The sequence below is a fragment of the Macrobrachium nipponense genome, chromosome 1 (genome assembly GCF_015104395.2).
Source record: "Macrobrachium nipponense isolate FS-2020 chromosome 1, ASM1510439v2, whole genome shotgun sequence".
In the NCBI taxonomy this organism is placed as follows: domain Eukaryota; kingdom Metazoa; phylum Arthropoda; class Malacostraca; order Decapoda; family Palaemonidae; genus Macrobrachium; species Macrobrachium nipponense.
This window is the reverse complement of record NC_087200.1, coordinates 8,328,580-8,352,857: the sequence shown is the minus strand read 5'-3', so window position 1 is coordinate 8,352,857 and position 24,278 is coordinate 8,328,580. Positions and strand designations below refer to the sequence as shown.

The 24,278-nt window shown below is 36.1% G+C and overlaps 1 protein-coding gene across 1 annotated transcript in view; it reads left to right on the top strand.

Moving 5' to 3' along the window:
- LOC135218682 (bromodomain and WD repeat-containing protein 3-like) overlaps positions 1–24,000 on the top strand; it is a 282,487-nt gene extending 258,487 nt beyond the window's left edge. The window contains 3 exon segments of the mRNA XM_064255131.1: positions 6,236–6,416; positions 6,544–6,826; positions 14,572–24,000. Coding sequence (XP_064111201.1) covers positions 6,236–6,416; positions 6,544–6,826; positions 14,572–16,388 — 2,281 coding nt within the window. The 3' untranslated portion in view covers positions 16,389–24,000.
- Positions 24,001–24,278: the final 278 nt, after the last annotated feature.

Below are 24,278 nucleotides of genomic sequence, written 5' to 3'. Positions count from 1 at the left end.
ATATTTTGTCTCGTTTCCTCTTGTTCGCCTTGGATCGCCATACCCACGATTATATCTTTCAGTTTTGCCTTTAGTAATGTGTCTGTTACTGATGCAAACTGAAGTGAGCCTAGAATTCTTTCTTGTCTTCTCCTGAACGTTAATTTGTCCTTGAGAAAACTTTTTGTTTTCTTTGCTATTTCTTTCCTTTTGTTGAGGGAAGAGATAGTCTGTGTGTGATTAGGTTCCATTGCAGTCCTAACCATTGGAAACGTGCTGCTGGAGTAAAAGACGGGACTTCTTGAGGATTATTTTGAAACCTAAGTGTTCCAAAAATTTTATGACTTTGTTTGTCGCCTTTACGCAATCCTCTACATTGCTGGCCCATATAAGCCAATCGTCTAGATAGGCCACTAACTGTATTCCTTGAGTTTCTCAGCTCTTGGACTACTGTCTGTGCCAGCTTCGTAAATATCCTGGGCGCTATACTGAGTCCGTATGGCATCACTTTGAATGAGTATGCCCTTCTGCCTAGTTTGAATCCTAGAAAGGACGAAAATGCCTGTATCGGAATATGATAGTAGCGTCTGTAAGATCTATAGAGGTAGTGAGGGCCCCATGGGGAAGTAAGGTCCGCACCTGCGAGATAGCAACATATGGAACTTGTTGCATCGAATGTAAGTATTCAGATGTGACAAATCTAGAATCACCCCATCTTTGTTCTGAGTCTTTTTTCTTTGGCACGGTGAACAAGCGTCCTTGAAATTTCAAAGATCTTACTTCTTTTATTGCATTCTTTGCAAAAGATCTTGGTTGTATAGGTCTAGTTCTGCCGATGGAGCTTGATGGAAAACTGGTTAGTGGAGGGGGCCTTTTATCCAACTCCACCCCAGACCCTTGGATACTATGCTGGAAGCCACTTGCTGAACCTCCACGGCTCCGAAATTTGTATATTCTTCCCACCCCCTACCTGGAGATGTCTCAATGGTTGAAGAGGGTCTGTTTCCTCGTCTGCCCCCCCCCCCCCCTGTATCCTCTGCCTCTTGTGAAGTCCTTCACCTACTATTATGAAAGTTACTCTGGCTCTACTACCTCTGGAACATTCCTTGGTGCTCAAAGGAGGGGTTAAAAGCTGGAGAAGGAGCTTGATGTTGAGGAGGCTGAGTCATCCAAACGTTATTGTTGTTGTTGTTGGTTGGGGATTTAGACGTAGACGGCTGAGTCCCCCCTTGAGGTACAGGAATCGTCGTCTGAACGAACAGCTTGTGTTGTGAGTCTGGTATGATTGGAAGTTCCTAAACCTCTTCCTGCCCTCTTGTCTGATTTCCTGATTGTTCATATTCCGTTTTGGCATCAGGCCAACAACGAACTTTGAGACTTTGATTGACCCTAGCAGCCTCACCTAAGACACTGTTTTACAATGTCTTCCGGGAATAAGTCTGGGCCCCAAATTGAGGTTTTAATCAGTTTATTTGGCTCATGCCTTATTGTAGCTTCTGAAAGCACATGCTTTCTCCGCAAGTTACGGTGTGCTACAGCAAAGTCATAGGCATCACTTTGAAGTGTGAGGAGGAGAGACTTGGTAAGGATCTTGAACAATGACTCGTCTTGTATACCAGCGAAGCCATTTCTGCCATTGTAGCGGAGTTGATTGATCTACCTTAACCGGGTACGGGGCCTCATACTCGATTCTGACCAAGGATTCTGGGAGTCTCGGAAGTTTGTCACTGAACGTGTAGAGGCACAGTCAATGTTCAGTTTCCCTGTGGTGAAAGTTGCTGGGCGTCAACCCAGCATTTATGATCTGGAAAAAGTAGAGAAGTCAACTCCGTCTCTTAGTTGTGGCATGGGCTTGTCCTCCATAGCCGCCTGAAGAGCCAGATCAAACCACTTTTGTAGTACAAGGTGTTGGTGTTTGACCTTCTACTACAAACATTGTGTAAGAACCTCTTATGGGGGTGGGGACAAACATTGTGTTCACACACTCCCATTCGTTCAATGTCCGGACCTATGCGGACTGAGCCTGTTCCTTAGGATAGATCATCATCTCCTTAGGAATCTTATCTAGTCTTACTAGCGCTTCCTCTGTCAGTCGAGCATATCCTGGGAAGGGAAACTGCAATCCGGCGGGTAGAATTCAAAGTCCTCAACCGGCCGAGTTCCACATCTTATATGGTTAACATGCCATCCACGAATGGTGCATGTAAAGCCAATCGCCACGGATTGCTCTTTACGAAAGCCGGAAGTTTGGAAGCGTCTGGCATCACAAACTGTTGTTGTTGTGGCAGTCCGGTTCTCAGGAGATTTTCTAACATGTTCTCCTGGTTTTGCAGTCTCTGAGCAAAAGTGTCCATAGACTGCAACCGATCCGAGATAGTTCCAATCTGAGATTGGACCATACTTCCCATCCTTCTCCATTAAAAGATTAGAGAAGGCAACCGGATCAAAGGAAGGTTCTGAAGCCTTAGATTGGAGCTCCTGATCTCGACCCGTGATGTAGGGAGTAGCTGCTACCGGAATCTCCGAAGACTTAGATGCATTAATGACTTGGTAAGTCTCGGTAACCTAGATGGTTTACTTGGCTTAGATAAGGCCTTCCTCAAGTGTTTTTTTGACTTTTGGTATTAACTGAGCCTGGTTTGTCCCCAACCAGGGTCTTTGCAGTAAAACCCTTGAAAAGAAGCATGAGAAGATGTTAAAAGAATGGGGCAGGGCTAAGAACAGGAATCTTAGACCGCACACTTCTTGCCCCACTTACCTCCCATACCTTGATCAGCTGGCATCCAGAACCATTGGTTCTATGTCAATGCTGATGGCCAGCCACGTCTTCCAACACTTCTTCCCCAGTTCCCTCAAGATCTTCAGCAAGGACTGCGTGTGTGTTCCCTTATCTTGGCAATAATGGGTGCAGCCACTTCCTTGGGAACTGCCGCTGACATCTTGGCATTTGGGTAGAGGAGGATGCATAACTCCTCTGATAGAATATAAGGTTTCTTAGCCTTGACGTTACGGCCGAATCCACCAACCCAGATCTTGAGGGTTGAAAGAGATGTGTTCTTGACAGCCTGTCTGAAAAGAAGTACTAATTAGGATTATCACTTTCTTAAAACTAAAGAGAATAATTTGTTCATTCTTGAAACACCCATATCTCATAATTAGTAATGAAAATATCTAAGTGCGTACTCACCGAGTCCGAGGTTATATCGGCAAAAAGCCCATAACAGATCTCACACGCATCCGGATGCCAGATGATGAGGTCATCGACCTGTACGGCGCAGGGTGCATGGGGACCTGCAAACCTCATGTCCGCACCTTTGCTGAAGGACAGCTGCGCAAGCGGTCATCTGACAACGCACCACCTGTAAGGTAAATTGATACATAAGTATTCAATTGTATATATAAACTACCGGAGACCCGGATTATTTATCGTAATCTTAAATTATAACATATATAATAAAAAATAGACTTCTGTATATACTAAATCTTAAACATATACAGCTCGGTCATTTAGCTATGAATCTTTCTATCTGTTGAAAATCTAACTTCGTATTTATCCGCCTGCTCCGGGAAACTAAATCCACTTAAGGAAAAAAATATTTTCCAATGATTGTATCGCTACCAAGGTAGATGTATACTGTACCAAAAGGTGTTGAGCGGCGGATATCGGTTACGTAGTCTGTCCGCCTGCTCCGAAATTTCGTGCATAGTAAACAAGAGAATATAAGATTTTGTAGGCTACGTCTGTACGCCTCTTCCGGGATCGACCGACAAAATTCTATTTGTGTGTAATCTACGATATCAGAACAGGGTGAGATACCTGAATCTGATCAATACACTAAAATATTAGTGTAGAACTATTCCAGTTGTAACGGAATCAAAATTAATGCGGCGGAAACCCGAAAAGGGAGACTGAGTGTACGCATAAGTTGCTCTATCCGGTGCGTTCAGAAGCCAATCAAAACCAGCTAGAAAAGCGTCACTGTCCTAACTCATGGTATGACCATATCGTTACTAAATATTCCGTTGCTCCCAATATAGACTATAACTAAAGCCTAAAAGTAACCTGAATCGTGTGATAAAAGGTATCTCCCCGAAGGGGTACAAGGCGGGAGTGGCAGAGCGAACTGGTTCATCGCGATCAAGTGGACCATCTGACCGGTCAGGTGGACAACCCTACCGATGATAAAGATCCAGTTGAACCACAAGATATGTAGCTTACAAAAACTAAATATGACCAAAATTAAAGTGAATAATAGATAATTAGGTAATAATGGCACACAACGAATATAACATAATATTAAGCTAGACAAAAATTAAGCCGAGCGAGAATAGCCTAGGTCTCCAACATCGGGTGAGATACCGATATGGTCAGGTAGGCTATATCACTCTTAATAATATCTCTACGAAATCGGGTGATTGCCGATTTAAGATGCAAAGATAAATTACGCTCAAAAGTTGTCAAACCAAGGGAAACTCCCTAAAGTAGGATATGACTCGAACTGTAATGCTCGGACCGTAGCCCAGTGTATGCCAAATCACTAAATATCTAAAAACCACGTAAACATCGTATAAAAATTATACAAAATATTAAAAGTGGCATTTATTTCCATATGTCTAGGACAAAAAAAAATGATTGCAATTAGTATGAGGAACTAATGGTCAATCAACATGTAAACAAAGCTCCGTGAAGTGGCGACATCAAAATGGCCGACTGGGTCGGATATCTACGATCCTTGATCAAGATCATATTCTCGTAGGAAATACCTACGATAAAGAGAACGCAACTTCAGTGCATAGCACAACCAATAGTAGTACTCAACTTAGTAGTGGAAGCTTCCAGGAGGTCCGACATTATGAAAATCAAGCACAAAATATCAACAACAAAAAAAACAGTAGTACTTCGTTACGATGCTATTGAAAGGAATGTTTAGGTACGCATGGGTGGTAGAGGGGTGGTGGCGAGCAGTAGTGGGATGTAGAACGGCACCTCGTAGTAACGGGGGGATGTTGGGAGAGGAGATGAACTAATTGGTAAGAGGACCTCTGGAGAGTTTAGGATTTTTTTCACGCCCCAGCCTTACTATACCAAACACCCTATATAGGTGAGCGAGCTAGGCATATGCCCGGCATTCCATGCAACTTTTTTCTCTGGTATATATAGCAGTTTTATACCTAGAAATGATGCTATAAGGAGCATTTCACGGCAGCGGCACAGGTTGAGCCCAGAAATACATTACAATATTTATGCAATTTTATAGTATTTAAAAAAATTAAATAAAATGAATTACCCTGTCATTTGCCTTCCAAGTTGGGAAGCTAGGGGAGGTTGGCCTGTCAGACATGTCACATTACTTGATTAAGTGACCATGTCTAAATTGTTGCCAATGCCTGATCATCATATTTCTCTCTCTCTCTCTCTCTCTCTCTCTCTCTCTCTCTCTCTCTCTCTCTCTCTCTCTCTCTCTCTCTCTCTCTGTTATTGTTATTGGCCTTACATAAATATTTCTAATGCATGAGAAATATCTACATGTTCCTTTTTTTTCCAGTTCGATCATAAAATGCCCTTTTTGTGATAAAACTATTTAAAAAAACCAGGTTTCACTTGAGTTTTACCCCCTCCCAAACAAAATAGGCAATTTTAAAGCATTTTTATAGGGATTAATATCACCTGTTCTAGCTATTTGCACGGGGAGGGAGGTCTGGTACCTATCCCCTGTGAATACGTGGGGAACTGTATATTATATAAAATCTATATATATATCTATATATATATATATATATCTATATATATATATATTATATATATATTATGTATTATATAATATATGTATATATATTAATTACTCAATTACCCTGATTAATCAAGCCAAGGCACAGAGGTTTCTTTTGGAATTAATCACATCATGCAAAGTTGGCATTGGCAATCCAAGACCAACCCAACAAGGGGCTGAAACAAATATTGATTATGAAAAACTGGGAACTGAATTATCCACAATTGCTGAAATAGTAATATTTGCTAAAGTAAATGCCTGGGGACCCAACTTAAAAGTTATTTGCACAGGCTCACAAAAAGTGGGATTATTAGATATACTGGTAGATCCACTGGGTACTGTAAATGTATAATGAGGCTACTTTCCTTTTTTTTTTAGACACAAGGGATTGGTGAACCTGGCAGCATCAGCAGATGTATGGAACGCATATATCTGATTAGGTATATGGGCTTTGATGAAACAAACTAATGACTCATATATTTCAGGTACCCTGTAGATTTGGATAGGTACCCTGACTACAGTCAGGTAATAGAAGTCCCCATGGATTTGACAACTGTTAGAGAAGAATTATCAACTTCTGCATATGCAACACCATTAGAGTATGCAAAGGACATGAGATTAATATTCTTGAATTCAAAGAACTACAACACCAATAAAAGATCACGAGTGAGTTTTTTCATGTATCTAATAGCTTAATGTAAGTGCTTGTAAAATGCATAAAAATCTGATAGTTATTGAATTAATGAAATTGATGTGTTTCGTATTTGTGATTTTTTATGTACCCTTATTTCAGATATATTCCATGACTCTACGACTGGAAGCTTACTTTGAAGACCAGATCAAATCAATATTAGCTAAATACAACCAAGGTAAGCGTGGTCAAGTTAAAACTAACCTCCGAAGCCAGAAAGGAAAGCTTAGCTCTACTTGCGTAAAAGGAGCCACTGGTTCTCCAATAAGCTCTGGATTTCGGAGGGGTGTGCAGAAGAGGTTACCGTCACCTGGGTTATCTTTACCATCAGCATCCGGGACCAGGAGTGGAACCGCAGGGAAGCTGGGAGGGACTCGCACGAAACGTATGTGTGTGTGTTTAATCCCATGTTTGCCCCAGAGAGTGCTGATTGGTGCTGGTGACGGTTGCCTAACATTGTTCCTCTTCTGCAGCACAGGCTTTATTCTACCCTTTTTAGTCATACAGGAATTTCCTGCACTTTGTTTTATAAAAGCTCTGTCTTGTGGCTATGTATAAAGCAAATGCTTTTCTCAAAATACTTCATGGTGCTTATTCCTTCTATTTTTGGAAATGCTGTGTAACTTCATTGCACTAATGACAATAACAACAATTAAATACTACTATACAGTAAAGGAGAATTACATGTACAGAATTTTAAAAAAATATTAACATGCATTGCATTCTTCATGACATGTTACTATGAATTTTTTATTGATGTCGTAATCTGTATCTTTGACACTAAATATGCACATTGAATATTAGTTTTAATATAACTTAATTGGAATTTACTGTGGTCCTGGTATGTTGAGAAAGTAAAAAAAAAGCGTCCCATTGGTTATATAAAAAAAAAAACAGAAGTACCCTCTTTTAATTTTAAGTTTGCCTAGGGAAATTACAAAAAACTTATTAGACTTGTGTATTAAGGCTTCATGTGACCATTATTTGAAAACAGAATTTGGTTCAAGATACTGTAGTATTATTTTGTGAAGGTAATGGTAAATATTGTGGTAAAACCTAAAATTTAAGCAACTGAGATTGATGGAAGATCCACAAGTATTCAGCAAAATTTGTCTATACTATTTTTAGTCTTTATTCACTGAGATCTTCACACCTCTGTACACTAGATTAGTGGTTCCCAAACTGATATCTGCAGACCCCTTGGGGTCCAGCAGAAGGCCCTAGAGGGTCCACAATACAATGAAAAAATTAATATTTTTTCAACTCCAGGAAAAAAAATATATTTATACAAAAAATAAAAATCACATCACTGATTCTCTATCATCCTAGTGTTGGTGTCATCTATTGATTGGTTATGAAATTTAGGTCTTGATGACCAAGCACTGGGTATCTCGGTATGTTAGTGATAACTTTTTATTGGCTGGGACTCTTCATATCCAAGGGTCCTTGGTATGGTCAAGTTTGGGAACCACTACTCTATATTGGCATGGGATTTACTGAAGTTTCAATGATGAGAATTGCAAGTGACATTCCAGTTTCCTTCTTATACAAAATCATGCCTAGTGCTTAAAACAAACCAAGATTCCCTGTAATTGTCTGGCAAACTGCAGAATTGAGAGGAAATGGTAATAGCTTGGTGTTGACTAGTAACACAACTGTAATGTTTAGTCACCACCAAAACTGTTTTAGATGTGGCATTTCTTTTGTTTTGCTGTTTAGCAGAGTGTTCCACTTGAATACCCCCCCCCCCTTTTTAAGCTTTCCCTAATAATCCGTGTTTGGTTCCTTTGGTAGCCATAATTTTCATGTTTTTTGCCTTTGCCATGCCTGTACTCAGGCAAAGTGCATAGCCAACTTTGCCTTCCATCTTTCTATTTTTTTATATATATATTTAGTGCCCCAGCTTTTAATAAAATTACAGTGTTGTAACTTTTTTCTACAGTGCTTTTGATAATTCTAAATGTTAGCCTAATTTAGTCTAGGCTGCACAGCTTTGTGTCAATGGGCCACCATTTTGTGAAGCAGCCACTGATACATGTAGAATGGTTTAGAAATCTTGTCTTTGTAATGTTGGCAAACTTGTCATTACTTCCTGTCAGCCTTGAACTACCAGTACAGATAATATTGTATCTAGGAGATAGGCTTTAATTTGCTTCATTTATGAATTGGGTTTGGAGCCTCTACCAAGGGGTTTTCTGTATGGATCAGTCATGTTGATGAACTTTATCAGTCAACCATGCAAAATCCCTTAAATTTTGGACCTTTCATTATGTCTCTCCTTCAGTACTTTGATCTGGCATTCTTAGTGCGGGCCTAAATTGGAAATGGATAACTGTTTTTTCAGTTACCCACTACTCATTCCTGTATTCCTCCGTGGTGGGCCCTTTTAGTAAGATTTGCTGGCCCTTAGCACTTCAGTCTGAAACTGATTTTGGGAGTGAGATGATGTATGGAGATCTTGCAGTCAGTCTAACAGCATGGTTTATTAGGTGAAAGTTTTTCAGTTGTGGCTCTGTCACAGCTGTTAAGTGTATCTCCAACCTGATCATTACCTGTCTTGATTATTATAATGTATCCAGTCTGACTTTATGTGGTCTCTGGCTCAAGTCAGCTGAAGTGAATAAAGTTACATTTTGAAGTGGCTCACTTTTGCAAGACTTAATTACTGGTTTCTGTTTGGATTTAGTCTCAGTTATGTTCTGTTGTGGTTCTAAAAATTGATAATATGAGATCTTCTAACCAAGACACACAAATGTACAATCTGTAGAAACAGACACTATCAAGAAATAAAATTCTGTATTTGCATTCTTCAGGTCACCTTTTCACCACTGAGATATTCAGAACTTTTCTAAACATTCATTTTGTCTTCCACAGGTTTTCACTCAATATGTTAGGAAATTTTATGGTCTCCATTGATCAGAGAACTTTCATGTTCCAATTTACTGTAGTGGAAGAAAGTAATATCAGTAAAACTAGGAGCATTTGATCTTTTTGTCTAAGGTTTAAAATTTTATCCTCGGTGACCCTTCAGATGTTTTTAAGACTTTTGGCCTTGGTTACTGTTTAGTCGACTCCAAAGTGTATTTCTTACATTGGTATACATGAATGACTTGCTAGGTATGGCAGCATTCTTATTAGATCTGAAGTTGGCCAGGAGTGGCTGTTCTACCTTTTGAAGAATTTTGATGTCTTTGTAAACTGATAAAAGTAAGACCACTTTCCTTTGCAGGCCATCATATCTTTCTACATTTCTTTATAATGTGGCAGCACCTCATGGGTAATAATTCCTTTGAGAAGATGGTGCCCAGCAGCAGATGCCAGTTTAAGCTGATGGAGGTACCAGTATTAGGCTTACAAGTGTTTTGATGAAAACCTTCAGGCTATGGTACTCCTTGAGTTTTGTGGCCACCATCTCTTTAGATTCTTTTATTTTTTTTATATATTTACCTATAGAATAGATAAATGCCAAACTTCATGTTCCAAACAGATCTTCCAGTGGTTGAAACTTCTCGGTCAGTCAGACTAGCAGTGTTTTCACCAGTTGCTGAAACATGGAAACTTAGTAGCATGAAAGCCAATAATGTAGCTGAACCACAAAATGTTTTGGCTCTGGTAATGGAAATCTTCACAAATTCATAGATCCCAGGCGAAGTGGGCATTACATTATTTTTTAAGTTTAACACAACCTGTTTGTCTGCTTATGTTATCTATGCTTTTGTTTATTGGTTTTGTGCTGACATTATTTTAATGTTGCATCACTAGTCCCCCACCTAAAGCTAAAGGTTCGAAGGAGACTAATATTAGCCCAAGTGTATTATAAGTGCCACATAGGACATTGCATTCTCAAGAAGTACAGTATGTAATTCAGGACATGCCTTTGCTTTTGAACTGAGTGGCATTGTTCTCAGTGCTCTTTTATGGCCGATAAGCTTTATGTTTAATTCAAATTTACAAAACAAAATTTACAAGCCCCACTGGTAATAGAACAATATTGGATCAAGCTTTTAAGTACCCAAGTTGGCCTTTTGTAGCTACCTTTCAATTTTGGACTGTCTGCCCAATAACTGCACTGGAATCCAATGGTTTACATTTAAAAGATTCAGAATTTTAAGACACATGGCTATTTTATGTTTGATAATTTTGTACCTTTGTCAAGAGTTCATATATAGAATCTTTGTATCTTTGGAAAGTTGCCTATGACCTAACCTTTTAAAATATAGTCTTGAGTTCATGCATTTTTTTCTGATATTCTTCGCACAGTACCAATGGAAGGAATTCTTGTAATGTTTAACTCCTAGAGAAACAGGAAGTATGTCAGCATGAAATGCTCTTTATTATAATAAGCTTTCCTTTCTTTAAATTTCCAGATAAATGCTGTTGATCAAAAATAAACTTAGAACTTTGACTGAAATTTAAAATGCAGTACATTATATTTTAAAGTTGTTCAGTATGTGTCAATGCTATTTATAAGGAAGTTTTCATATTAGCTCCCTGGCAATGCCGTATTACTTTACATAGCAATGTTTGTAAACATGGCAATATTTTACAGATTTGCTGTTCAGCACAGTATTCCTTTTTGCTGTACATATGAGAGGATCATTTACTTGGCAGTAGTTAGGTAGTATGAAGTTCAGGATATATTCTAGAAGAAAACAAATTCGATAATCAAGCTTCTTTAGTTTAAGTGTACAAAGTAGCCAACTCTTCATTGCAAAATGTTAATGTCCATTTTTATACAGATGATAACAAAATATTCATAAGCAATAATAAAAGTTTACATTTGTTCATACAAACCTATTAATGAAAAATAGACTTGCTCCCCGTCACACCAACTTGATAGACCAAGAAAAGAGAAAACTTTACTATGCATGCCAAGCTCACAATCCACTGGCTTGGAAACCAAGGCATAGTATAACTTCTTTGAACTTGGTTGTGCTACTGCACTTCTCAAGATTATTACTGCAGTTTCCTCGTGAAATATTTGCTAGTTTAGGCTAATTGCCACACTGGTATTTTGTGATTTGTGAATTTATTACTCATTCAGTACTTTTTGGCTTTTCAGTTTGCATACTTGCCATCACAGTTTTTCTTTAATTATTGACTTGTTTAAGTGTTTTAAGCAATTTTGCAATTCAGTTAATGGCTTAATTTCAGTAAATAACTTACTTGGCTGTTTCAATTTTGCTTTTGTTTAAGCACAGGAGATTGGAATTTGAAGATTGAGTTTTCCCTCTCTATTGGAGCTGTTTGTTTACTCAATAAATCTTTTTCTACCTTTGCCAGTACAAAGAAATGGTTTCCTTTGGTTCTTGGTTTATGTCTCAGCTGTTCCTTTCTGCTAATTAATTTTACTAGCTCTTTTATGACATAAGTATTTGCTCAATTTACATCTCAGAAATTATGTCTTCTGTTTCAAATCCATTACTTATGGAAGCTTCCATGATTTTGGAAGATTCATTATTGCTCTTCTGCCTGTAACTAGAGGGCCATTGACTCTGCATTTTACATCTTCTGTGGCCCCTCTGCATTGCCATTCATTTAAAATCATAATTTATACAAATTTGGTTCATTAAGACAAACAATGTACGTATGTTCGTACAGGGATCCAAACCATTGCCTTTGTATTAAGAGTATCCATCAGCACAAGCTGGAATGGCCTTTGAACTTGGTAATAAGGAGTTAGATAGTGGTTAAAGGGAGCAAATGGACTACGTAATGTCCCTAACTCAATCTGTGCTCCATGGACTAGATGAGTATCTTCCACTCATGTTTTCTTTGCAGTCTTATTGTGTTCTCTGTAATGTGTACATTTGAATGTACTATAGTCACTCTGGCACTGTTTTTGGTATGGAGAAGGAACATAACTAATGCTGGTGTGCAGGATTTAGGATGCCACATAGGTAGTTGCTATTGTTCTTCTTATCAGTACTAGACCTAAATTAATGTAGCTTTTTTGTATGGATAAAGACTGCACTATACTGTACGGCTTTCATGTTAAAATAAGAAAACATAAACCAATTAACTTAACCTAGATTCCCTTTTTGGGAACCAAAATTGGTCAAGGATTTTAGTTATTTAAACAGAAACAAGAGTATCACCACTAAAACTAACTCTTTTTGGCAGAATCATGAAAAATGACAAATTTATCAAGTAATTTGTATTTTTCTTAACACAAACTTCAGGTCTTTACTTATAGGATTTACTATCAGCTTCAGTACAACTTGAAACAAAGTGGATATGAGTAGTTGGTACTAAAGGAAAGGGACGAATCCTTCCCAGTCAGATTGTATGCATTCACTTGACCTTTTGGTCCAGGAAGCAGGATGAGGGGTGGCTAGAGGGGGCCATTTATGTAAAGACCTCAAGTTTGTAGGTTAGGAAAAATACAAAGTACTTTAAAAATGTGTCTGTCATTGTTCCTACAAGTATACAAACCCTTGGCCTTTACATATGGGAAACTTACTCCTTGGTGGGAGGAGCAAATCTCTGAACTGACTTGCCAGGTGTTTACCTCACCTGGGGCCTAATTCTTGGTCGTGTAAGATCGAAGGAAGGAGACACATGCCTCTGATCTGTTTGAGCATGTGTGATGCTCAACTGCCCGACTTCTGGGTCTTTGAATAAATGGAAGGTAACGTCATTGATTTGAGATAGGCTTGGATGAACCCATATTGTTAGGGACAATAAAGCTGATGATAACCAACACAGACACACATGAACCGAAATAACTAGCTGAAAGCGGCTCATTAGCTGGAGCTGATAGTGAGTTGTCTTCCTCCAGTCACAATGTATTCTTTCAAGTAAAGAATGAATGCTAAGAAACAATTCCAAAATAAACCAGAATAGGAAAAAAATCACAAAAAATTAAATATAGTAACCCCATTTGGGGGAGCCCATGTACACCAGTTTTCAATTGTACAATTACAAAAATCACTCACAAAAAAAAAAGCAAAACAAGAATTGGATGGATAATGAAGATAAAATTAATGATTGGAATAATGGAAATACAGACAAGACAATTGACTACGGTGCAAGGGCATTCTTCGAAAGAGCAATGATTTCGATACTCTCAACTCACACAGAAATGTGAGGTGTGAGGGGAGCAGATATCATGACCAAGTGCAGGAGAAGCTTGAATGGTACAAATTGGTATGACTGGGAGTTTCCTCTTCATGGAAGTAACGCAATATATTAAGCTGTGATAAAACTATTTTTGTATGGAAATTCTGGAGGCCATGTCCTTGTCCAGTTGCCTTATACATCAACAGATATGGTAATCATGTCTCAGGATTCTGGTCCTAATGATTTGAGTATAAATACATATCAATACGTAAATTTCACTAACTTTTGGTTTTTATGTACCCATTACTTCAGAAGTTTGCAGATATCTTTCATACAGCATGAATGGACTGCTTGTGTGGTGAGGTGGGAAATTAAAGACTACAGGTAGCTTTATTATTTTGATAATTGCATCCTACAATTTTGAAAATCCTCACTGTTTTTCCTCTTCTCATCTCATCAACACTGAAATAATGGCCTTCACTCCTATTTTTAACATTACACCAAGACAGTGTACAAAATTTAATTCCTTTCATATTCAAGAGGTCACAAGCCCTCTACTCCATTATTAAGATTAAGGAACTAAAAATACAGAAAAGAGAGCTCTTGGCAGGGGGTGGGAGAGGAAGATGAAGGAAATTTTGCCAGAATCATAGTTTGTATATTAAGTTTTTTATTTTATACAGCAGTTTATAACAAAACAACAGAATTTTATTTTATTAAAGATCTTGCCAACCCCACGAGTTAAAGCATCTAATTTAAAATTTATTAGTGGCTTAGGAAAATTAGTTTTAGAGAATGGAGAAGCCAGGAATCCATTACAGGTCAAATATACATGTACTTGGAAAAACAACTACTATAATTCTCTATATGAATAGTTCCCTTAGTTGAACACTAGGATGTACCTGTTCTCTTAAAATTAAATGAAACAATTGCACTCCTGCATCTGCACTTTAAATAGATTAACATATTTCTTGTATCCTAGTACAATTTAATAACAATACTTTCAGCCATCCATTTCATTTGTAAAGTACGTAGTACTTGAATTACTTATATTTTGACTTTCTGCAGATGGCCCTACAACTGGAAGCAGTGACTCAAGAAGTGGAGTATCAACAACAGCCTTTGGACGTGCTGTTGTACCACCATATCGGGCTGATTTTTCCCACTCTGCTTCATATGGAGAGGATGCTAATGAGTTAGATTATGATGATGATGATGAGGAGGATGATGAAGAACAAGACCCTATCTCAAGTAAGGATGGAACAAGGAGATCACGAAGAGTAGCAAAGAAAAACCGCCATCAAGTAGATGCTAATGATTCTGGGGAAGAGTACAATCCACGAAATAAAAAAAAGAAAGTAGCTAAGAAATCAAAGAAAAAGGGGGTGGCCACTCGAAACAGGGGTAAAGTTAGGGTTCAGTATAATGAGGATTCTGATGAAGATGATGGTACTTCCAAACTATCCAAAAAAACTCAGAGTAAAACAAAGATTTCTAGTGATGAAAGTGATGACAGTGAAGGAAGCAATAGTGATAGTTTGAGGAGAACCAATGGCCAGATATATACTGGTAAAAACAGATTACACAGTTCAAGTGAGAGTGAATCCGATGAAAGGAGCAAGACTTCTAATAATTCAGGTGGTATGAATGGCATCACTTCCAAAAAGCTAGATAATTTATCAAAGAGTAAAAGTAGTGCAGAAAGTGGTGGTAGTGAAAGTGATACAGGTAGTGACAGTAACTCTGATTCTTCAAGTTCAAATGTTGACATTACAGGCAAGTCAGAAAGAAATAAAGTTTCTAGTGTTAAAAGACTACCCTTATCTTCTGATGAGAGTTGTGATAGTACAAGAATTGGGAAGAAGCATAGTAAAAATAGCAATCAACCATCTAAAGGGAAGTATGGTCAACGGAAAATGCCAAAGGATGAAAGTGAAGTGGAATTTGATGATGAAGATTTAGAATCGAGTACTGAAGATAGTGCTGATGATGAAGATTTAAAACGAGGAAGGAAAAGAGGTGGAGTTGGATCCAGCGTACGTAGAGCTAGAAAGATTATACTGGATGGTGATGATGATGATGATGCCGATTTCATAGTCGATGCAGATAAAGACTTCATAGATGATGCTGACCTTTCACCAGAGGAAAGTAGCACGGAATCAGAGAGTGAAGATGGGAGTGATGATTTGACATTCAAGAAAAAGAAAGAAAAGAATAAGCCCAAACCAGCAAAGAAAAAGGTTACAAAGAAAAATACAAAAAAGCCAACAAAGAAAAATCCACCAAAGAAGAAGCCAGCTACAAAAAAAGTTAAGAAGACATCTTCTACAGCACCAAACAAAAATAAACCATCAGTTAAAAAGACTGCCATAAAAAAAGCACCTGTAAACAAAAATGCAGGCCCTTCTACAAAGAGAACCCCCGTGAAAAGAGAGCACATTCAAGAATTAATATCCCTCACACAGCCTGGACAAGCACCTATTCCTTTCCAGCCTATTAATACAGCTGGACAGAAGGTTATTGTTAATGAAGTGAAGCACAAAGGTCGTGTTGTGGGTAGAGTCATAACATCTCAGTATGCAGATGATGATGATGACGATGATGAAACAGATAGTAGTGAAGACAGTGAAGAATCATCATATTCAAGTGATGATGAGACAACAGGAAATATTATTAACAGTGGCAGGCCATTACCACCACCTTTGCCGACAATACAGCTACCAATTGGGGTGAAACGTATTTATGAGTCTGATTCAGAAAGTGAAATTGCTGAAGGCTGGCAGGCCCAAAAACGAACTAGAAATGAGGAAGAATGTGATGAAGTAGATGTGAGCAGTCGTGGAAGAGTTAGGAAAGCAAATACCCTTATGAGAGATTTTATATAGTATTAGGTATATATTGTGTTAGTAAGATCATGCAAGATCTCCCATAGATGCTTCTAAAATAATACACTGAATATTCAAGTGATATCTCAGGATAAGTAACAAATTTTTTAGCGTTTGTGTAACCAGTGAAATTTTAAAAATTGGATAATTCTACAGATTACGATAAATACTTTCTGGTTTCTTTGTCCAAGGAGATGAGTGACAGTCTTGGATATTCAGTTCTAAACTGTGATATAAATTGTAAGAACAAATGCATGAAGAGATTGAGAGAACCTTTTTAATTGAATTTACAGTATTTAATAATTCATAGTTATGTGAATGTAAAAAGAAACATGAACTCAGGGTGTCAGCAACCATTTATTATTTTCTCATTCTTTTCTTATGCAACATTCTAATTAGCAAGCTGAGATTTATTGGTACAGTACATAAATTTGAAGTTGGTCAAGATAGGCTACTGGTAAAGACAAAAGCTAGATGTTCTTTGATGTCTTAAAACAAATTTTAAACATCATCTGTGATTTAAATTATTTGATCTCCATCTGATTCTCTAATTTAAAATAATTGGTGAGACAGATAAATACTACAAAACCATTTTAGTGTACTCCAGTGAGAAAGCATGAAAAAAAAAAAAAATTCCAAACCCCAAGTGATCCGTTTGCTGTTTTCTAATACACAAGTTGCAGATCTGTTAGATAAGTTTTTTTGTTCTTTTTACTAAAATCTTTTGGGCCAACCCTAAGTCCTTAAACTTATTAGTTTTTTATACAAGTTGTTTCTTTTAGAGCATTTCATAGAACAATTTATGCACTTAAAAATATATGTCAGATCATAAGAAATAAAGCTGTATGCAGTATCATATTTCTGCTGTTGAACTTCATTTATCTAGATTTTTTAATACAATTTGTGGCTCAGAAAAATACAATATTTTCATGCTCTCGTACAAAATGAGTATCTTAACTATGGTTTACTATAGATCTGCTTCACTATTATAAATATTCTAAGTAATAGGTACCATTTATTTTATTGACATAAGTTTTGAAAGAAGATACAGAATTGAGGCTTTTGCAGCTACTTAAAAAGGAGGTACTACATAGTCATGTAACATGGGGTTTGATGGTCCTTCAAAATACTACTTGGTAGTAAGTAATGCACGGACTGTACTTGGTTGTGGTTTTGGTTTTGTCTTCATTTGAAAGTTTTCCCCGGAGGGTTTTGAATCAATTTTACCATAACCAAATCATAAAACTATTCCTCCCTTCCATTGGCCCAGTCTACTTTTCACATCATACAGTATTTAATATCAGAGCTTTAAAGGTGCTAAGTTCAATGCAGTATTTGATAAATATAGATTAGTAATAGGTGAAAATAAACCTGTGTAATTAAGATCACCTACAAGTTGGAGGTTTATCAGATAATGTTTTGAGGGCTATTTTTTTTAACTCATTTCTTTGTTTTATATGTTTGCTGGGCATAACTTCTGTTTATAAGTCAGGTTACTGGGTGACATAGGATGAGATTATGTGGTAATCATAGTATATAGACTATTACTTCTGTTGACATTTTCTGAGGAAAGGTGAATATTTTAGGCATAAATTTTGTATTTTTGTAATTATTTGTGTATAAATGTGGTAGTACTTGGTCTCAAGAGACTAAACAGCATCGTTTAAAAGTTTAGTATTTTCATGTATTGGTTACAATTTGACATTACTTATTAGAGGTAATGCATATGTAAATTAAGTTCTTCATTGATGCTGCCATTCAGACCAAATTGAAAAATGTACAATATAGACAACTGCCATTTGTTTATTATTCAAATTTAGTCTTTGGTGAATATGGTTTTTCTGGAAAAATAACATGTAGTAATTTCTAGTTTTAACTTGGCATTAGCATTATCTTCCGAGTTACAATGTATATTTTCCAACACTTTTTGATATTCTTGTCAAGATTTAAGAAAAAATATCATCTTTACTTTGCTGGTCAAGACGGGTACATGAAGTCCTGATTAACCACATAGCAATTACCTATAGGTGGGGAGCCATCCCTTACTAGAAAGTGCCCAAAACACACATGTATATTCTTACTAGTTTTCAAAGTAAAGGAACATTACTGTCATGTAATTTTCGTCATTTGGCTTCTGCTTCTCAAAAAAATCGTTTTTAATGACGTCTTGTTTGAGAATTGTCTCATAATGAGCTAAGCTATGGATTCCTTTAGATGGAGTGTACTTCAAGTCCTTCACATTTATGGGTCACTATATATATACATAAACACACCCATTTATACTATTTCAGAAAAATGTGGAGTATAGTGCTGGAAAAACACCATGAAAAGTTCCAAACCATGTATATCTTGTAGACGCTTCCATTTTCCTACTTTTTGGTGCAACATCTTCCAACCAGATGTTGCTGAAACTTCCCAATATGTACCAATTTATTTTAGGGTACTACTATTTTTGTCAAAATGAGGTGCAGTAATGTTTGACCTTTTTGGTTTTTGTGATTGGGGCAGAAAGACAAGGAGCATCAGATGCACTGTTCTGCAGAGTTTGGCAGAAAGCCACCAAGTTGGCCATGGCACCTGGCAGAATCGTGTGCTGGGTTAGACATGTTTCTACATAAAACCTTACTCCTTTCCCTTTATGTAGAGATTATGACTAAATTTCACTCAGCAGTGAATGAAAAGTCTGGAACAAACTGTAGAGAAAATTATTTTAAACTTTCAACAAATTTGGCCAATAGAGAAGCTGTATGATCTTGAAATTTTAAGTGCTTTATAATTATTGGAAGTTTTTTATTTTCCAATTAAAGTAAAAGGTTCCAACTAGGAAAAGGTCTTGTCAACTAACTGCAGTGAGCTAAAAAGAAGGAACTGCAATGATGCACTATTCACTACCTTCAGATCCACCTACTTTCAGCTTTTCTTTGCAAGTGCTAGTTATTACCATCATTAAGAATGATGTGCTATTCTATTTTGTAAAGCCCTTGACATTTATTGTAACATTACCATGTTACATGGTTTTTAATATCTTTCATGGTAGAAAAACTGAAGCAGGAAAACTGACAATGGTTTTACATCAAATGTTGGACCATTGTGTTTGTGGTTATGGGAGGGTACTTTACATTTTTAGGTATGTTATACCTTAAAAAATATATATAGAGCCTCTAAACACTGATATTTGTTTTTGCAAGCATGCGCATGTAGTATGCTAAAGAAAATGCCCACCAACTCCATTTGCAAGCATAACGTTGGAGCATGAATGTAAACATCAACTTCATTCAGTAGTGTTTTGAGTTTAGTGTACCAAACATTTACTTATCCACACAAACACTGGGAAAACCAAGTTTGGATTTGCAAAAAAAAAAATTGCTAGCCTAGGTTAGCCAATTTCATACTTTATGGTACAGTGAGTGTGATTACCACACTTCAGTAATTATTAAAGCAAAATCATGAATTCAATGAAGGTGTCATGTAGCATAATTTTATCTCTCTATTGATGTAATTCATAGAAATACCATAAGAAAATATTCATCAGTTAAAAAGCAAAGTAATAAGGAGTTATATTAACCTACATGATCTTGGTACACTAGACCAATTATTACAAACAGCCACATAATATACAATAATATTGTACTGCACATCACAAAGTTACTAAAGTGTTAAGAAAATGTTTCATTTTTATAACAATAACAAGAATCAAACGACTAAATTTGCCAAAGGTGTGTGCAAAACTATTTAATAGTATGTCTTTTTATTAAAGAAGCTGGTTAATGTACGGCAAAAGATGAATGCTGAAATGCCCATATTATTTTGCTAAAGTTTTAATTGTAACAATTTGTTTTTATTTATTGTATCAATAAATCAAGTACATTTGTTTTTATATCTTTCGTTTACTTAATATAATAAAAAGTTAAACATTAACATATTTCCTACCACCAATCACACTATACACCTTGACAAAGTTATATTAAATAACATAGTACTACAGCAATGTTATTGTAATTATTAGTGTAATTTAAAACTATTTTATCCTTGAAAACAAAAATCGTACCTAGCATAGGAATGAATTTATAAAATATACGTATGTTCAATTGCACCAAGCCTAAGGTATAACCAAACCCAGTAACTATAATACTATATGTGGAAAATCTGTAGTGCATTATGAATGATGTGAAACAATTTTATCCCTTCATATTTTAACACCACCAAGACCTGGTAAATCAGTTGATTGGATGTAAAGATCTCTGTTTTTAGCAGTGTGCTTCTGTATTTCCATTTAATCTTCACAAACTTGAATATTTATATACAATATTAAATTTTCAGAGCTTTAAAACAAGTTTTTGAAACTTCAGGTAATCATAAATTTGTCAAGATTGTCCAGAAATCCATAAATAATGGGTTCAAATGAAGAGTAGAGCATTGCATTTAGTACTTTATTTTATAACATTTTATAAAATTTCAATGTTGTGAAGTAATGTTTAATTCTTATTGTACTGATAATTATAATCCATACTATAGCTCCATTGAATTTTTATAAATTGTTCAGGCTGTGCGAGGAATCCTAATGATTCCCTTTTGTATTTGAAGCCTTATTCTGTGACTGTTCATATTCACAGACCTTTACAATACAGCTTCCACACACAACATTTCTTGGTATAGTAAACGATAACATAACCAAAGAATGCACACATGATGAATATACTAACATAAATGGAAACAAAAGGCTTGATTTAAAACAAATGTTTATATTTTTTGAAATAGTTTTTCTCAGGTAAATATATAAAATGTGTAAAAGAAAAAAAAAATCTCACAAGCACCCACCCAAGATTATGGCTGTGTGTGAAGGATAATGAAAAAGTTTGAAGCTATTCATTTTTTAAATATATATATTTATTAGAACTTGCTTACACATGACAAGGCATTCATCATCATCATATTTTATGTGACTTCCTTTTACAATTTTATATGTACGAGTTCTTTACTTATTAATGTCTTGTGCTTCCTTTCTGAATCTTATCTGGTCTTGATCTAATCTTCATCAGCATACCTTTTCCATGGTTTCCAGTGCCTCCCCACTGGTCTTCATTCCCCATATTCCACTTTTGACTAACTGTTCCTCTTTCTCCTCTTGGTATATCCAAACCATCTGAATTTAGGGAGTCTATCAATTTATCAGCAATTGGACATCACATCTCTATTGAAGCACATTTAAAATTTCACTGTACATTTATCCTCTTATGATTTTTCCTAATCAAAATGTTTGCCATTACAGGTCTTATGCACATTACAATTTGCTCTTTAATAATGGGATGCCAACATTAACCAAACACTCTGCTTTATCCACGGTACTGCTGCTCTTTCTTAATCTCAATTTTCACTTCACAATCTATTCCATTTTTACTTAGCCATCTTGAGTTTCTAATGACAACATTGTTGCAAGTTTTTAGTTTGGCCCATCCCATACTTGCATGGCCAGTTTCCCAACTGTACTGTTTCCTTAGCTTCCTTTCTCGTTCACTGTAACCTTTGTTTTCGTGCAAGTACAGTCCTTTCCTTTCCATTCAATCTGCAAATATTTCTGTGACCTCTTCCTTGGACTTTGCTGTCTGCCAGACCATATGCTTTCCTTTTTCACCTTATCCATTGCTGCAATGAAGGATTCGTGCTGGTACTCGACAGGTACCAAATTTATTTCAATGTCTCTGAAGTTTTTCTCAATATCCCCAATTACATGATGGTATAACCTTATATGCAGTATGCAGTGTAATACTTTTGTAGTTGATCCTTTTTTCACAGCTTGCCTGGCTTAAACATTGTTTTGGCGGGTATCTGAAGCTTTGACTTCTCATTTATTTTCTCATCATGACTTAACATGGGTTTCTGGTTTTTGATTTGTCCAATTCTTAACTGTCAGGCTCTTTACTTATATGTATGGTGTGACAAGTATAGAATGATGTATGTCAGGATATACTATGTTAAAGAACTGGCACCAACAGGGTTAAAACGGCAGCAAAGAAAATTGGAAACTTGATGTGGTTTGTTCATCATTTGGAAGGAAATATGGATAGAGAAGGAGCAGATTTTGTAAACACCTACACTTCTACAAGGGCTGTCCTGCTAATTGCTCACTGATAATCAAAGACTTTACCTCTTCCTTGGCCTGAAAGATAAGTTTTTAAGAAACGTACCCTAATTTCTGAGGAAAAATGTTTTTCTAGTTTTGAAATCTAGGAGACTAAAATAGATTAAATTTTATTTTCATGACATCTTTATTAAGGTGAAAGCAGTTACTTTATCTAACTGATATAGCTCTCAAGTAACAGCACCAAAGGCTAAAAATATCTAATGTTATCCAGAGTTTATGACATTCACAGACAATTTCTTTGTTGCCCAGCTTGGAAGTTATTTACAATACTGTATACTTTCAGTCTTGGAGCTTAACTGCAAAAATTATATTGTGGCAGGTTTACTTTCTACTGTCTAGTGTCAAAGCAAGTCTAAATAAATTTTTTTAACTATTTACTTAAGGATATACAAAACTCTTCATATCTGAATGGCAGTTTTGAAATTAAAAATGACAATTAGTGTAAAAAAGAATATGCTCTTAAATCAAGTGCACATGAGAAATGTAATGAAATATTAACTGGTTTGGATAGGGAATTTACACTAGTTATGAAATTACACTGCTAGCAGTGAAGTGGAGATGTTTGATACATATTACTTATATATTTCAACTTTTATCTTTATATTTATTTTATATTTATGTACTACAATAATAAAAACTAACCAAATGTTCAAAGACAAGTTTCACATTTTTAATTTTCAATGATTTGAAAGTAGTTACTGTGCCATGCTGTATAAAACATTTCATTACTGTTTATAAATTGAGTTTTGAGGATGATGAGAATCCAAGATGTGTATTTGTTTGGTTGCAAGCCCTGATACTATACAATATTACTTTTTAGAATTTTTTAATGAAAATTTTGCCATTGTCTACATGCATTAAACAGCAGTCAAAACTAATAATTAAAAATAAGAAGGTTGTGAGTTTACTGCCTGGTTAAAATGAAAATAAAATGTTTCCTCATTACATGAAAAATCGTCCTTACATGCAAACAAGAAAGAAACTGTAACATAACCATATGTTGGAAAACTGACCCAGAAAATAAAATTGGTGGTATGAAGTGTTCATATTTATAAGGTGGCATTTACTTTAATATTTTATCCTGTAAGAGTAGTTATGAAAAGTAGTCTTTTGTTAATATTTTACTGCATGCCACACAAATTAGTTAAAAATGACGAAATATCACTTCATTGTGCCTCGGTTTGTACCTTAATTTAACTTAAACTAAGCCAAAGACTTTTACACTGCCAATACATTTATCCAATATGTTGGAAAATAAAACTGAACTGCAGAAACAGGTTAGGACGGTGATTATATGGACAGTATTTTCATTAACCATCTGACAACAGTTGTTAAATTTTGAATAACAAAACTATACCGAATGTACAGAGAGTTGCTTTTTTAAACAATTTGTATGTTTTGTAAATTTACTGCTTGGTCAGGGCCATCACAGAAATTGCTCATACTTTTGTAATAAAATGAAATGCCAAATGTAGTTTCCATTAATCCTAAAAATTCATTTACATAATTCTAAAATTTCTTAAATATGACATTTTTATAATAAAAGTCCCCCTCATCTCAACACCCTGACGAGGTGGGGGGGTGGGGGGTGGCCGAGGCTTAGGGATCCACTGCAGAGAGATTATGCACTTTTATGCCTGCTCTCTCTGTTGTGGATTTGACTGAACATTGGGACTTGTAACTCTTTCACTCCTCCTCCTATAAATTTTCCCCTTCCCTCCTTAAGTTGATAACCTTGGCATGTTGTT